Source organism: Terrapene carolina, unplaced genomic scaffold (assembly GCF_002925995.2).
Source record: "Terrapene carolina triunguis isolate 2854851 unplaced genomic scaffold, T_m_triunguis-2.0 Scaffold192, whole genome shotgun sequence".
In the NCBI taxonomy this organism is placed as follows: Eukaryota; Metazoa; Chordata; order Testudines; family Emydidae; genus Terrapene; species Terrapene triunguis.
The window spans coordinates 6,124,727-6,141,422 of record NW_020664543.1 but is presented as its reverse complement, the minus strand read 5'-3'; the positions used below and the strand labels follow the sequence as shown (position 1 = coordinate 6,141,422).

Genomic DNA, 16,696 nt, shown 5'->3' with positions numbered 1-16,696 from the left:
GGGAATTTCTGTAGAGCAACCCAAGGTTCCCACTTCCTCCCAGATGCCAAGTACATCACCTCTCTGCATTGCTGGGCCAGAGCACAGACTTGGGAATTGAACATTTATTTTAATTACTAGCCCTGCAGGTAAGTTAGGGGTTTTTTAAAGCAAGATCACTGCAACAAAAGTTAATATGAAGCATAGCTAGGCAGCATGTCAGCTGGATCATCTTAGTTCTCCATGTAGTTCATATAACTTTTTTTTTCTTAAACAGCAGCAATGGCAGCCTCTAGCAGCAACAGCAGCGAGGAGGAGCGTAGCCTCAGAGAATGTGAACTCTATGTCCAAAAACACAACATCCAGCAGCTTCTGAAGGACTGCATTGTACAGCTGTGTACAGTCCGACCTGAGAGACCCATGGGATTCCTCAGGGAATATTTCGAAAGACTGGAGAAGGTAAAAATAAGTCTGCGGAGCCGGGGAGAGAATGCATTTATTTACAGTCTCTCTCATAGTTACTTAAAATAAAGACTGAGATTCACATTTGACCAGTATTTTTTTATTAGTAGTTTAAGTTTGAAACAGAAGCAAAGTATTTGTTTGGAAAAGAGAGTGTCTTTCCTATAGCTAAATGCCAGTTGCTCACTAGTGAAAAGCATCCCTATAGCAACCAAAAGTATGCCCAGATTGGCGGGGGGGGGGGAGAAACTAGTAAGGAAACCGATTCAAGTTAGCTACTGAAAATAAAATCTGTCAGTTTGGTACTGGGGTCAATAGTGGGAAATATGGCCTGATTTATGATGACCTAAATGATTAAATTTATTTTTATGTACAGCCCTGAAGTATTTTAGTGACGGGCATTCAACTTTTATATTGAGGCTAATTAATTTTCTATAGTGAGTTGTAGATATAATATTGATGAGGGGGGAAAATAGTAATCCTAGCCAGACTTGTTCATTGAGAACTAACATTTGGTGACTTTCCTCTTGTACTTCAACTGAGACTTGTACCCATATTTCAGATAGGTAAACTTGTCTTTGCTTTCGTCCTGAACTCAGTGTTTCTGTTAAATGGCTGGTCCATTCTGTCCCAGAGGTGAGCTAAATGATTCTTGCACACACCTTGTGTAAAGTACTCTGGGATCCTTGTGCATGGAAAGCACTGTGAAAATATGAGCCTCACATTCCAGTGTCCGCTTTTGCAACTAAGACTAGCCCCATTGAGTGGTTCATTATTTAATGTATACCTATTTCTTCTGTCTGAACATCTTTACAGTAGCATTTTTATGTAAGGTGTGATTAAGGGCAAAACTTGGTGTAACTGATCTTTTCTACCGGCATATTTATATCTAGTACTTTTGTGTTGCCGGTTACTATCTGATATTCTGCATCTGCAAACCAATAGTCTTTGGTAAGTACTGTGGTGGCTATTGCTGTCACTTCACATTATATTCAGTTGCAGGCACTCTTCTCATTATTTGGATTCTGTAAATCCATATGTATGTTTTTCTCCTTATTCTAATTCACTTTTGCTAATAGTTTTTCCCCTCTGTACTTCAATCTGTAGAATAGCATAGATCAAACAGCATACAAACTGTGGCATCTGCCTTATGATTCCATCATGCAGACCACTGTTTAGTTATTGGATCCATCAGTGAATGCTGCAGGTTTTAATACAAACTCTACGATTGGGCACAATATCTGAAGAAAAACATCCCTTGTTTTGTGGCCAAGAACTGGGATAAACTTGTGTCCAACTTCCTACATTTTTAACCTGAATGTGTAGTTGCATCTTCAAGAACGGTCTCCATAAAATGCCTTTAGCAAACTACCCAACTCCTGTAAAGTTCACTGATTGTCAGTGTGGGGTTTGAGTTACTCTAATCACAAATAGATCCTAAATTCTGCATTTCAACACTTTTTAGTGTAACTGTTTTGAATATTGCAAAATAATTACCTTTTATTGCATTTAGTTCACAGTATATAGCTAGAATAACTACTGGGATGTAAAAGGGGAAAAGACAAATGTTTCTGTGTAATAGGCTAACATGCAGCGAATGCAATATTTAATCTGACAAAAGAAGCTCAAATTCCTTTTTAGTAAGACAACAGGTCCTGCTAGCTCTGTACTTAAGTGTATGTATTCGTCCATGTTGAAATAACTCAAGAAGGTTTTGTTTCAAATGTAGTAAGCTGTATTCACTCCGAGTCCAAACCTATAAGAAGGTTGAAAATAATAGTAATTCAATATTTACATTTTCCCCTAAATGGATTTTTGTAAATGTCAGTAAAGGTCCTTTAGTACTATCAAAGATAAATCACCATATATAATGTTAACTGATTCTAGTGCAATCGCTTTATTTTATTTATTTATCTCTCTCATCTCAAATGAAAGCATGATATGAATTTAAACACTTTGCTTGTCTTGAAGTCCATTTTTATATGCAGACTTGTATTTAAAAAATCAAAAAAAGTACTCTTCTCTAACTAGTTTCATCCATTGGGCCCACGGATTCTAAACTTGGCCTTAGTCTAACCAGGTGTTATAACGCCTAAATAGCTATCAAATAACAGATCAGCAAAGTTTTAGTCTAGCACAGGATGTCCTCTGACATCTGTGGCTGAAGAGCACAAGTGCTAAGCACTATTATTAATCACCTTCAACTTCTGGGTGAGTGAAGAGATTTGCAAAGGAATGTGGCCTTTGGACCTTAAGTTCTGTTTTGTCAGAGATGCATCTTGACCTATCTGTTGATATACCCCCGTAACCCTGTTAAATGGGGGAAGATAGAGGCTGCTGTGGCAATATGGACAAAAAACATACTAGTAAGAAACGTTACTTTAAAAATTGAGGCTAAATATATAGCTGAAATAAAGATCACTGTTCAGCTCTTCCTTTCTGTAGTTCTATATTTCTGATTACCTCTTCCACATGATGTATCTCTAACCATGATTCATTATTTTATGTCTTAAAAAATTAGCTTCCATCTGTTTGAAAAAATCTGTGTCAAAACTTTTTTATTTATTTTTAAATTCCTGCGTCCAACTTATCTATAGGAATTCAAGCCTTTCTTCTTCCTATAAAAGTAATTTGGTGAAGAATGCTTCCATATGAACCAAACTACTACACTTTAAATAAAATATCCATGTAGTTGGTCTATGTGTAGCAGACTAAGACCTTTTGTGTGTGTTCTACTCTGCAAACATGTGACTTACTTAACACCAGTGAAGAATAATAAGTTACTAGCTACACAATGCAGTGCCTGGCCTCATACTCTGGCTTATGAGCTGTAGAAGCTTTGTGTAGATAATGCAAAGGTCACTACTACAGTCCATTAGGTAATTGTTAAAAAATGGGCATAACTGTCCATGGGGATAAGTACACTTTTTAAAAAAATGCTGTCAATATATAACTGTGTAATACAAAAACAATTTTAATTGTCCTGTTCCCTTGTGCTGTGCCAAGCTCTTCCCCCCCCTCCTCCTCCCCCCCCCCCCCCCCCCTGCCCCACCCCCCCCCCCCCCCCGGGCCAAACACTCTCCCATGCTTGTTGAATGACAAGATTTGGAAGGGTAATTTGTACTTTCAGTACTCCTAACTCCTAAACTTACTGGACTTCAAGTGGTGGTCCTCCTGATATGTCTATAGTATTGGAACAGAGTGGACCTTAAGTATCAGAGGGGTAGCCGTGTTAGTCTGAATCTGTAAAAAGCAACAGAGGGTCCTGTGGCACCTTTAAGACTAACAGAAGTATTGGGAGCATAAGCTTTCGTGGGTAAGAACCTCACTTCTTCAGATGCACCTTGTCACAGATAAATAGATATAATTTAAAAACAACTTTCTATGTATATTCTGAGTATGTGTATGAGTCTCCTTGGAAATGGGCTGTGGAAATTGAGTGAATATTTACAGATGTTGTCATTATATATGCCATAGAAAGGATGCTGTCACATACTGTAGTTTTAAACCCAACCCTTATGTCATTGAACTATTTTTAACAAAATCTGAGTGTAATGGACTCTTCCCTAAAAATAGAAAGAAATAAGTTTTAAATATCCCCCAGCTCTTTGAAACATCACACATTATTTCATTCCTCCATGAGAAGCAGGAAGTGAAACTGATTAAACAGGCCAGTGGAGTTTCTTTGGCCAGCAAAGAAGCATAAAATGTAAACTCGCTGTAATGGTTATCTGATTTCTTTCTTTCCAAAGCACTCTGGTTATACATAGCATTTAAGTGGCATTGCATGTATATCCGGAGTGGAGGATGGCAGCCAAGCAGAACTCTGCCCGGCGGTACATGGGAGGGGAGTTCGGTCAAGGACATTGGATCAGAGCCTGCAATTAAGTGCCCTAGGATCCAGGCACAGCAGATAGTTCCTCAGTTTTTAAGGTCTTATCCCAAAGTCCTATACCAAAATGCTTGGAAAACTTAGCTGAAGCTGTCATGATTTTAAATACTTTGGTACCACTTTTGGTTCTAGCAATATCAAATCTGCTACTTAATTCATTGTCTACACTGCAGCTAGCAGTGTGATTATTGCAGCCAGTGTTGGCTTGAGCCAGCCAAGTGAGTGCAGATCCAGGGCATCAGACTCTCTCAGCTAGCCTGAGCCACTGCCAGTGCGGCAACATCCACACGGCTATTTTTGGTGCACTAGCTTGAGCTGAGCTAGTGGAAGTTTGTCTACCTGTACTAGGAATAGCACCTCCTACTTGCAGTGTAGACATACCCTGAGTCAACTCCTTCAGTGCATATATGTTATACTGCACGGGATCTTTTCAGGGAGGATAAGGCAAAGCGCCACATTTATTGGTAATACATGTATCAGTCAACACTGTATCATATGCATATGATATATATTGAGCGCACGCACACTCCGTCTTGTTGTTGTTACCAACTAGTTGCTCCCCTTAACTTCACTGGCCAGGTGAGTTAGATGGGGGAGAGGTGGAGCTGGGCTTCTGTTGATCCGGATCAATGCTCCGATGTTGACAAGATGAGACCCGGGATCCTCTACAAGACACCTCACATTTATAGCAGCTGCCCTCTCATGCAGATCTATACCAGATGCAAAATCTGTGTCAGTTGGTCATCCTTGGCGCTTCCTTCTGGGTGTTGTCTTAATGCTGCCACATTTATTTTCAAAGAGGGTGTTTTCAAAAGAAGGTTTCAGAGTAGCAGCCGTGTTAGTCTGTATCCGCAAAAAGAACAGGAGTACTTGTGGCACCTTAGAGACCAACAAATTTATTCGAGCATAAGCTTTCGTGGGCTACAACCCACTTCTTCGGATGCATATAGAGTTTGACACACTCTATATGCATCTGAAGAAGTGGGTTGTAGCCCACGAAAGCTTATGCTCTAATAACTTTGTTGGTCTCTAAGGTGCCACAAGTACTCCTGTTCTTTCTTCAAAAGAAGGTGCTTGCTTCTAACTCCCAAGGCCGTCAATATGTCTTATCTTCTTTAATGAGCCCACTTGACAAGTTCTATTGTTCTTGGGTCTGGCTTCCATCCTCTCTCCCACTGTTGCAGCTGTCTGGAGGTGCTTGCCTTCCATGCCTTGCTCATTCACACCTCATTCATTCAACAGGGCAATTGATTAAAAGGGGGGAGATCTTATTCTACTAGCAAAAAGACATTTTTCTTCTACCTTAAGTATCCTTGGGGACTATAACATTATACCAAGGCTCAATAGAAAGTTTATATATAAGGATTTGATGCAGAGTTCCTATATCAAAGGACTTGATACAAAGTTGTATGAAAATAGGTGTTATATGGGAAGACTTAATACAAGGTTATATGAAGAGGCATAATAACTATCATTTTGATATGACTTTGTATGTGAAGATGCTTAATGCAGAGATTTATCTACATATAGAGGAACCAGTATTCTGGGTGACTGACTAGCTAGATTTAACTTTATTTCAGTTCTAATAGTCTGGTGTGTCTCTCACTCATTCAACTTGACGAGTAATCAGTATGGAAAATATATAACTCTTTTATAAAAGCTAACTAATCTGTGGCTTGGAATGTAAACCAATGGCTGGATTTATGAACACGAACATCCATCCAATAACTCGTTTATGTTTCTGTTAAAATAACCTAAGGTTATTAAATACCAACTTGGTCAATGACTTGATCTTGTTTTCTAGCTGCTTCTGTAACATGGTTTTCTGGGTAACTGCTCTTCTGTCTTTGAAAGCAAAAAAAAACAAAAAACCTCAGTCCAGGGAAAAACTACTGGGCTCACTTGTTGAATACATCCTATGCAAGCAGCAGCACTTAAAAAGCAGAGTTCCTCCATTGTGTGTTGGTTATGTCATAAGAGTGGGGGTGAAAGTGCCAGTTTATTTTAATAAGGGAAATAGACTTTGAATGACTCTTGTCTGTTATGCTGCTTTAAAACACAGCAGCCTTACTGTGTTAGAAGTATCTTCCCATCTGCCGTTGTATGAGATTAATAGTAGAGAGGAATCTCTTATGTTGGCAGACTGAACTGGAATATGATATGTAACTACATTTTTACCCTGGGATTATGTGACACGGAAACATCTCCTTCCTGTTTAGGAGGAAGCAAAACAGTTGTTGAATCAACAGAAATCTGGGTCACGCTCAGACTCGCGTGAGGATGAAATCTCTCCTCCTCCACCTATGAACCCTGTGGTGAAGGGCCGAAGAAGACGTGGGGCCATCAGTGCAGAAGTCTACACAGAAGAGGATGCTGCATCTTATGTTAGAAAGGTGACCTACACTTTAACCATTCCCAAATCCATGCAAATCTCAGCTTTGGTCATATCTAGGCCTCTCTGTTATCCAGGGGCCATATTGCTGTCCTCTGTGAAAAGCCCTGTTTGTTGCCCCAGTGATGTTACATAAATGCATTCCAAACCACTGCAGCTTTGTGCATGATTTCTGGATAGTACTCAGCTGGTGTGGCCTTGCTAACCCACATGGTAGGTCTACAAAGCAGTCATGCCAAGCCATGCATGTTGTTCACTCTGGGTTGTAGCCTGTGATGCATGGTAACGAGGCTTTGGTTCCACTTGAGCCATTCCTACCTCTGGACAAACCACATCCCATTCCGCTGTCTCACTCCATAAAATCTTTGGCTATGTTTCCTCTTGTTTCTTGTCTCTGGCAGAATTTCAGTACAGTGCACCATTATGGTGGAGCAGCTTTCTTCCATCTTTTATGGGTATATTACTACTTGTTTTGAGCAAACTCAGGTCAAAACAGATCCTTGGTGTCTGTGGGAGAAATTGCAAACTTCAGCATGGAATTATATAGTTAACCTTAAGAGATCACTTATGCTATTTTCTTTATACTGACTCAAACAGATCTTTAAAAAAAAAAAATTGACACGCTTTTCCTCTTCTTTCTACAGCACTTGAAAGAAAAAATGAGGCCATACAAAATGTTGGCTAATGTTTTATTGCGGTAATTGGATTAATTTAGTTGGCCAACTAAGTGCAAAGATTTTTTTTTTCTTCAACATTTATAATCAGAGTTGCTTTGGTTTTGATTATGCTCTAGGTTATTCCTAAAGATTACAAGACTATGGCTGCTTTGGCTAAAGCAATTGAGAAGAATGTGCTATTTGCCCATCTTGATGATAACGAAAGAAGGTAGGAGCTAATCTCTTAATCTGGCTCTGCTTTGCTATCAGTATGATTTCACTGTCTCTTTTTTAAAGCTTTTAGTGTTTTAAAGAACAAACATTCTAAACAAATCACAACATGCAAAAGTGAACAGCTTTATGGGAACAGTCAGTCTAGCCACATCAATAACTGGAGAGATCCTGAAGAATCTCTCTCAAATGTCTGTACTAACACCTGTGCATATAACAGGCAACCAAACTATTGATAACTTTGAAAAATCTCTTCCAGTGACATCTTTGATGCTATGTTCCCAGTCACCTACATTGCAGGCGAGACTGTGATCCAGCAAGGTAAGTGACAATGCTTGCATTGATAACTAAACAATTTGTAGGTTGTGAGAAGATTCTGGATCTATGGGTTTGTTGTTCTGCTCTTACGGCTGTAAGAACGCTTGTTGGTAGACCTTGCTTGCTTTTTATGTGAACCACAATTTACGTTGGGGGTGGGAGTGGGGAGGGGGAAAAGGAGAGTGGAGCCACTGCAGGTAGTCCCTGTCTGTATCAGCAGCTTCAACTCTTTTGATGGTTCTAGAGTATACTGGGTGAATTTACTGGGGAGAGGTAATGCTGCTGCTCTCTTTCACAACAGCAGGTGTCCCTTTCACAGGTAGGATGAGGAAATGTGCCTGTGGTGACACATTTTTCCAGAATAAAATAGGCAATGCACATTTTTTTAGCCCTATTGAGGCATCTTCTGGCAGGCCTGGTACTGAGGGTTAATGTATAAACTCCCAAAGTGCCTTTTTAATATTCCTCTGCCATTTTTATAAAACATGAATCACTTTACAGGTTTTTTTTTTTTTTGACTGAATTTTGTTTTTTTTTTTTTTTTTTTTTTAGGTGATGAAGGAGATAACTTCTACGTTGTCGATCAAGGAGAAATGGATGTAAGCTTTAATAATGGCTGAGATTTTACTTGTATTAACTGCAAATGTATCTACCCCTTGCAGAAATACTGGTAACATCTTGAGGCCATTCTTTGTGTGGAAATGAGAACTTATTTTTTCTCTGGCCGAACTGTTCTGTTATCCATTCTTTCAGGATATTCTGTTAGAACAGGATCCTTCTCAAGAAAGCTTATTTTGTCTGTTACTCTTTGCTCCTTTTGAGCAGCTCTGTGGATGTGACTGCCCAACTGTGCAGAATATGTTCATCCTATATTGTGTGACTCCAAATGAACAGTTTGAATGCTGACAAAATGTTTCATGCTGTATGAGCACAGAAACAAAGGGAGAGGGAGTATACCGGGGTAATCAATGATTTATTTATTTATTGTCAAGGTCCAACTTTCTTGGTCAAGGTATAGTCAAGGTCCAGACTCCAGGGTAATCAATGATTTATTTATTTATTGTCAAGGTCCAACTTTCTTGGTCAAGGTATAGTCAAGGTCCAGGCTCCAGAGACAAAAATAACAATAATGCTGATAATAAGTAAATAGACTTTTGCAGTCTGTTCAAAAGCATCTGGCCCACCTATTGACTACCTCTGGAGTATACTCCTGTAGTTGAGGCACAGGACTAGTATCCAATTTTTGCCATAACCTCTTGTGATTTTTTTCTCTGTTTTCTCTGTTTCCCAAGCTGTAAAATTGAGTTAATACTTCACAGGTCTATCAAGTTCTGAGACTTAAGTTCACAAATCCTTGGATGAAAAATGGAACATACCTACGAAGAAGTTTTGTGATAGTACATACAAAGACAGTCCTTTTCCCCCAAAGTCTTTGAAATCTCAGTACAACCTGGAAATGGTGCCAAATTCATGATTAAATAATCTCCTCCAGTCTTTCAGGAGGGATCTAAACTAGAATATTTCCCTGTGTAACAGTCTAAAAATATAGCACAGAATAAGAGGAAATTTTAAAGTATCTTTGTGGCCAGTTGTTTGCCCTTGTTGACCAATATGTATTTCCTTTCAGGTATACGTGAACAACGAGTGGGCAACCAACGTTGGTGAAGGTGGCAGCTTTGGAGAACTTGCCCTGATTTATGGAACACCCAGAGCAGCAACTGTCAAAGCAAAAACAAATGTGAAATTGTGGGGTATTGACAGAGACAGCTATAGAAGAATCCTTATGGCAAGTTCTTTTTTTCTTGTTTTGAATGTATGGGTTGTGCAGTTAATTCAAGGTAGCATATTTACTAAACAGAAATGTCTTTTTGTGACCTTGAGTGATCATTCCAGTTACTCCTGGTCACTAGGCCCTCTGTCTGCGTTGTACTGCAGAGGGACTCGTATCTTGGATAAAAAGAAACTTTAGACTCTCTTAGGGCTGGTCTACACTTGGGGGGGGGGAGAGAGATCCAAGATACGCAACTTCAGCTACGCAAATAGTGTAGCTGAAGTCGAAGTATCTTGGATCGAATTACCTGGGGTCCAGACGGCGCGAGATCGATGGCCGCGGCTCCCCCCGTTGACTACGCTACCGCCGCTCGCTCTGGTGGAGTTCCGGAGTCGACGGTGAGCGCGTTTGGGGATCGAAATATCGCGTCTTAACGAGACGCGATATATCAATCCCGGATAAATCGATTGCTACCCGCCGATACGGCGGGTAGTGAAGACGTACCCTTAGGTCATGACTAGTAACCATGCTGTCATTCACACAGATTTTGTGTGCATCTGGCAAGAAGGGGAGGAAAAGATTTTGAGTGTCTTGTTAGGCCAAGACAAATCTTAAATTACAAATGCAGTGTTTAAATATCAGCACAGATACCATAATAATCAATCTGCTATAACAGTGTGATTGCTCTTGTTGGACTTTAATTCTCCTACTCTGTCTTAGCCTGCCACTTTGCTGGTCTGTGTTTAAATAGTCATAAGCGACTACAGTCAACCATGCAGCCTAGAATAAACATGAGGCTGATCCAGCAATCCTTACTCCTGCCAGTAGTCCCTTAAACTCCAGCATTATTACTCGCATGAGTAAAGGTTGCAGTATTGGCCTATAAATTATGTAAAGCATTGATCATAATGGATATGGGCAAATCTATAACTCTTATCAAAGTTCATTACAAGTAGAATGCTTTTTTTTTTTAAGTATTTAGGGACAGTATATTGTGCAAGCCTTTGCCTGAGTGCCTTCTGAGAGGTGCTGAGCACTCGGATCTCACTGAAGTCAGAGATTTGAAGGCACTGGCACTTAGCAAATTTGGTCCCTTAAAACAGAATATACACCTCTACCCCAATATAACGCTGTGCTCAGGAGCCAAAAAAAATCTTACCGCGTTATAGGTGAAACCGCGTTCTATCGAACTTGCTTTGATCCACTGGCGTGCACAGCCCTGCCCCCACCCCGGAGCGCTGCTTTACCGCGTTGTATCCGAATTCCTGTTCTGTCAGGTCGCGTTATATCTGGGTAGAGGTGTATTAAGTCTTGTTGAATTGTGTGGCCTTTTTTGTGGCTTATCTTTAACTTTAAAACTACTACAAAATATGAGTAGAAAATAAAAGCTTATCTTGGTGTTTGTCTGGATTTTTTTTTTTTTTTTTTTTTTTTTACAGGGCAGTACATTGAGAAAGAGAAAGATGTATGAAGAATTCCTTAGTAAAGTATCTATATTGGGTGAGTGAGAAGGTTTCACTTTAAACTTCGATGTAATGAGGTGGATACCCAGTTAAACCTCTGTAGTGGTAATCTGTTAAAACCAGTTCCATAGTGTGTGCTGCTTTTTTTGCATAATCCTAAGGCAATGTCTACACTACACTTATGTCGGTGTAACTTATATTGCTCAGGGGTGTAAATAAGCCACCCCTCTCCCCCAAGCTACATAAGTTTCACCAGGCTAAGTGCCGGTGTGGACAGTGTTATGTCAGCGTAAGAACTTCTCTTGCCTACATAACTGCTGCTGTTGTTGGGGTGGATTATTTAGGTCGAGAGGAGAGCTCTCTCCCATTGGCTTAGAGCAGCTATACTAGAAAGCTGCTGTAAGTTCTCTAGTGTAGCTGTAGCCTAAGACCATTATTATTAAGGTCTTGATTTTTACAAATGGGTATTACCAGAGAGAGAGTAATGTTTTAAGCGTGGGAACAGATACTGCATGATGCATACTAAAAGACTTGGACTGTTGACTTTGTTTAGAATCTCTGGACAAGTGGGAGCGTCTCACTGTAGCTGATGCCTTGGAACCGGTCCAATTTGAGGATGGACAGAAAATTGTGGTGCAGGGAGAACCAGGAGATGAGTTCTTTATTATCTTAGAGGTGAGTGAATGTTACTTCTGGTTAGTATGTTGAGTTACACAAAACGAAACACCTGGTTCTAGGAATTTATTTTATTCTCCTTGTGTCTGTAAAATTCTGAGAATGATGTGACTAAAACTTACACTTTTGGGTGCCCAGGCAAGGTGAATGTAAACTTGCTTTGCTGTTTTTACAAATGGCACTTCCAAGAGAGTGAGGTAGCTGGTCTAGCCCGTAAATCAACCCTCTCAAGTACCTGTTAGCCGAGGGAATTGGAAACCCACCAAAAGAGGATATCTAGGGTGTAAAACTGTTCTGGTCCTATTCCTGAAAGTAGCTGTAGGTGTTCGGGTAGGTGCTATAGTGCATCTCTAGATAAGCAAGCATCTCCAGAAACTGTCTTGCTAGTTTCATAATATATGAACCACAATATTTCTAATCACCTATTTTTTTTTAAGTTGTCTTGATAATCCATAGTATCACCCTCCTAGACCTGCACTATTTCCCTAATTTTTTTGAATACAGAGGAATAGAACAGGAGATGGCTAGTAATGTTTGTTATTGGTTCCATTATCTCTTGAGTGTTTCCTGCTACTTTACAGGCATCTTATAATTTTGATTAACGAAGTCAGTAGGAATTCTATGATGCATGTAAGTACCATCCTAAGGGGATTTAAAGGAGAGACCCAGAGGACTTTTGTTTTAATATAAATGGATAGTGAAATATACGTGAAGTGTGTAATGGGGTTTTTAATGGATAAGACACTTCCTGTATGACACACTGCAATGAAGCTGAGTTCTTGTGGAAGTTAAGATGTTTCAAATGATATTGGCAAACTCCTTTTACTAATAACTGATTTATTAAAGGGCACAGCTGCAGTATTACAGCGGAGGTCGGAGAATGAAGAATTTGTTGAAGTGGGCAGACTGGCGCCTTCTGATTATTTTGGTGAGTTACATTGCTGCAGGTGTAATTGGCTGCACTGTTGTCATTGTGTGTCTCCATAGCTGTGTGATATCTCTCTTACTGTGGGTTAAGAGGGTGGTAGTAGCAGGATGGGTTTGGTTATTTGCCAATTGTTTGAGAATATCTGTTTTGATTAACTACACTGTGATAATCCTTTGAGTACCATGTAAATGACTAAAAGCTCAGAAGTCCCTGTATTGTGGAAAGGTGGTACCATCTCCTTTAGTTCCAAGGTCTCAACCATCTTCCGTTATGAAGACCTCTTTAGCCTCTGTATTTTTAGCTTAAAAATTGATACATTGATAGCAAAGGAAAATATTTAGTTGGGTAGAATATAACATTTATTGATTTATGGAAAACTATGTAAATTGATCAGCTTCAAATGAAGTCTTTCATGTACATACACATTTTCTTCAGAAGGGCTTTAATGTTTATATGTTGCATCTGTTAAGGTTGTGACGAAATATACATTTCTTTATATTTTAAGACTATATTTTGTGGGTAATGTAAAATTGGATGTTCTTAACTGTAAATTACTTTGCTTTTTGAAGGGACACTAACTCGATTGTGGGTTTTTTGTTTTTTTTATATGTTGACTGACTTTTTTTTTTTTTGGGGTCCAGCCCTCTTTAAATAGCGTAGTAAATAGTTTTGAGTTGTGTCCGTTTTTGCTTTATTTTTAACTCCTCTGCTGAGGTTTAAAGAAATCTTGGAATGGCTTCAGAGCAATGCCAAAAGTGCACAGGCCTTCTCTCCCTCTCCTTCCTTTTGTGCAGAAGCCTACCTATGGTCTATTCAGTTTTTCAGCTTTGCTGGTACTTTAATTAGCATTTAGCCTCTTGGAGAGCCTGAAGAACATGCAGAGGCGTAGTAATATGCAGGGTCCTCAGGCAGATGCATGAAACTGGAAGTGCAACTTCCTATCAAAAAACCATTGGGGTTGAATATATGCAGAGTAATCGGGGGGGGGGGGGAGTGTCTATTTCCTCAAACTCTTCACGTTCGTGTTTGTAGGGGTTACTGTTGCTACCCATAGGTACAGACTATTCGAATGGAAATAGAACTGCCAAGTTGAACATGTCTCTGTTCTAGGTATTTAGGGTCTGTGATATGTAATTGTGGTGTTACTTAACAACTGTAACAGGTTTTTGAGACAAAGCTTTTTGACACTGTTTTTTCTTAAATGGGAAGCTAGAGGTTTCCCGATATGGGATCTCCATTACCCCACTGCCAAAGCATATCTGAACTAAGGGAACTGTTATCTCTCAAATTAGTAGTTATAGATTTCAGAGCTGTTTGTATTCAAATGGTGCTTTGTTCGTTTTTACATTAAAAAGATGTCCTTTGATACCAGGTTCCACAATCCTTATGTATTGATAAGATAAATAAACAGTCATTTCTACATGTTAATAACTATGCACGTGCTTTACTGTAAACAGTTACTTTTTTGTTAACCACTCATTCACTAGAAAAATGACTCGGACCTCCTATGAATAGTGAAACCTGTACAAATAGTGCAGCAAACTGTCCTGAACACCCCAGAATAGCCCCAATTTTTTTTCAAACACAAGTCTACCTTCATAGACACTATTCTTGAAGCAGCTGACTTGACAATCCCTTGAATGGTTTCTAAACTGATTGCATTTTTAATACAACTCTATTCACAGACCTTTCTGATCAGTGCTAAAAACCCGGCGTTTTCTTCTCTGCACTCTTGTAGCCGTTTTAAATAGTGTGGTAGCTACAGTTCTTTTAACCGTGTTCTCACTTTCTGTCGTCCCAGGTGAAATAGCTCTATTGATGAACCGTCCTCGTGCTGCCACAGTCGTTGCTCGTGGCCCATTGAAATGTGTAAAGCTTGACCGACCCCGATTTGAGCGTGTCCTGGGTCCGTGCTCGGATATTCTCAAACGAAACATCCAGCAGTACAACAGCTTTGTATCCCTGTCTGTCTGAAATTTTGCTCCCTCTCAAATACATGCTTCACGAATGCAGACTGCTTTATTCCCTTGTGCAGAGCCACACGGCCACTGGCATTTGCAGCTTTCCTGTCTGTTTAAAGAAAAATTGCTTTATCAAAGCGTCGTTTTTATTTTCGAGCATTAGTTCTGTGCTCTCTATCCCGTTAAATAGAAAGAGTTCTATGGAGACTTTTGCTGTTACTGCTTCTCTCTATGCAATGTCTAGTGTCCGAGTTGGTGAAGAGATCTCCTGGCACCCAGCTAATTGCCATAGAGTAAGGATGTAACAGTGGGAAATATTTTTTTTACAGATACTTTTCAAATTGTTCATGTTTTTAGGCTGTGGTCCTAATCTACTGTATTTCTTTTCAAAAGAGAACTGCCCTTATAATTGAGCTTCTCTAGATTTAAATTTTCTGGGTACTGTAATCCTCAGCTGAATCCTGAGGCATCAGCTGCTAGTACAGCCACAGTTGGAAGCTAGCAGTCGCTCTGTACCCTTGTCTACTGATTCAAGATTGCTTGGTTATGTTTTGTCAGGTTTCACGTAAAAGCTTTTAAGGCTTATAGTTCTGGTCAACGGCTGCAGATATTACTTAGTTCCCTGACTCTCACGGCAACTGCTCTTTGCCTGTCTTGTTGTCAGCTGTGGATTCACCCCTCTAGATCATACCTGTTCATAACCATAGCCAAACTTTGGGTTAAACGCTTCAGTCACTTGTCCTTAGACTGGCACAAGAATTGTACAACTACCCAGCTAGTGCCAAATAGAAGTTTGTGCTCCAGATGCAGTGCAGGAATTGGAAGCGTACATTGTTTTGCCCTGTAACTTTTGCTACTTATTTCACAGTTGACTCTGTCCTTCAAAAGATTCTTTGCTCAGTTAACCCCTTGGTACCCGGGAAACTAATTTTGCCTGTTCACAACCAGCATCAGATGCAGGGTGGAGCAGCTAGCCCAATGAGATGAACGGGGATGCTGGGGAGAATGTGAGGCAGAAAAAGTGAATGTTTTGGTTATTCCTGCTACTCTATTGTTTTAAGTATATCTATTTTTAAACCAACCAGAAGTTATTTTACCTTTTTAGTTTTCATTTTAAAGTTAGTCTGAACACACATACTGCATCTTCTGTTTCCTGCCCAGCTTTTCAGATTCACGTGAGAAAATATTTTACATATTTTTGGAACCTGTTGCTGAGTCTTAAATGTATTTCAGTATTTACCAGCTTTGTGTTGTATTATTCTGTGCATACCAATATTACCCAACAAATTTGACTGAATTCCACAGTTCAATAATGTAGGCAACTTAAGGCTTCCTTTAAACTGTAATTTATATAAACTAGAGTAGGGTTGTATTTGGGAGTGACAGCAAGCATTTTTCTATTCATTATGCAACTGTTTCTAATGATGGATCCCTTCTTTTTTCCTTTCTGAGGTAATTGAACACGGTAGACTACTTTCCAGGCTTGTAGACATTTTAAAAATGTCTGCTCATCAGACATAAATACAAAGTTGAGGGTATCCGGTCTTTGCGGTTTTAGGGATATATCAGAGTCCACAAACTCCCTGTGATTGGATTAATTGTAAAATGCTTACATTGCGTGAACTCTTTGTTTTTCAGAAGATCTTTGAGTAGAGGATTCCTATCCGTGCTCTACAGGAGTAAACAAAACTAGTTTTCTAAAACTGTTTTCTTCCGTTTTCGGTCTAACTAGGTTTTTTCTTCATATATTTTAGTTACTTTGAAGCTTGATTTGATCCTTGTTGAAGCACCAAAAAAACAAAACAAAACCACCTATGTAAACTAGCAACAGAGGGTCCTGTGGCACCTTTAAGACTAACAGAAGTATTGGGAGCCTGAAGAAGTGAGGTTCTTACCCACGAAAGCTTATGCTCCCAATACTTCTGTTAGTCTTAAAGGTGCCACAGGACCCTTAGTCTGAATCTGTAA

At 39.6% G+C, this 16,696-nt stretch overlaps 1 protein-coding gene across 1 annotated transcript; it reads left to right on the top strand.

Moving 5' to 3' along the window:
• Positions 1 to 259: 259 nt before the first annotated feature.
• On the top strand, positions 260 to 14,985 carry PRKAR1A (protein kinase cAMP-dependent type I regulatory subunit alpha). Its single transcript, XM_026654427.2, has 10 exons — positions 260 to 438; positions 6,553 to 6,726; positions 7,519 to 7,610; positions 7,872 to 7,933; positions 8,483 to 8,529; positions 9,558 to 9,716; positions 11,141 to 11,201; positions 11,718 to 11,839; positions 12,686 to 12,767; positions 14,569 to 14,985. The coding sequence occupies exons 1-10, from the start codon at positions 262 to 264 to the stop codon at positions 14,739 to 14,741; spliced, it is 1,149 nt and encodes a 382-aa protein (XP_026510212.1). The 5' UTR covers positions 260 to 261; the 3' UTR covers positions 14,742 to 14,985.
• The last annotated feature ends 1,711 nt before the right edge of the window (positions 14,986 to 16,696 follow it).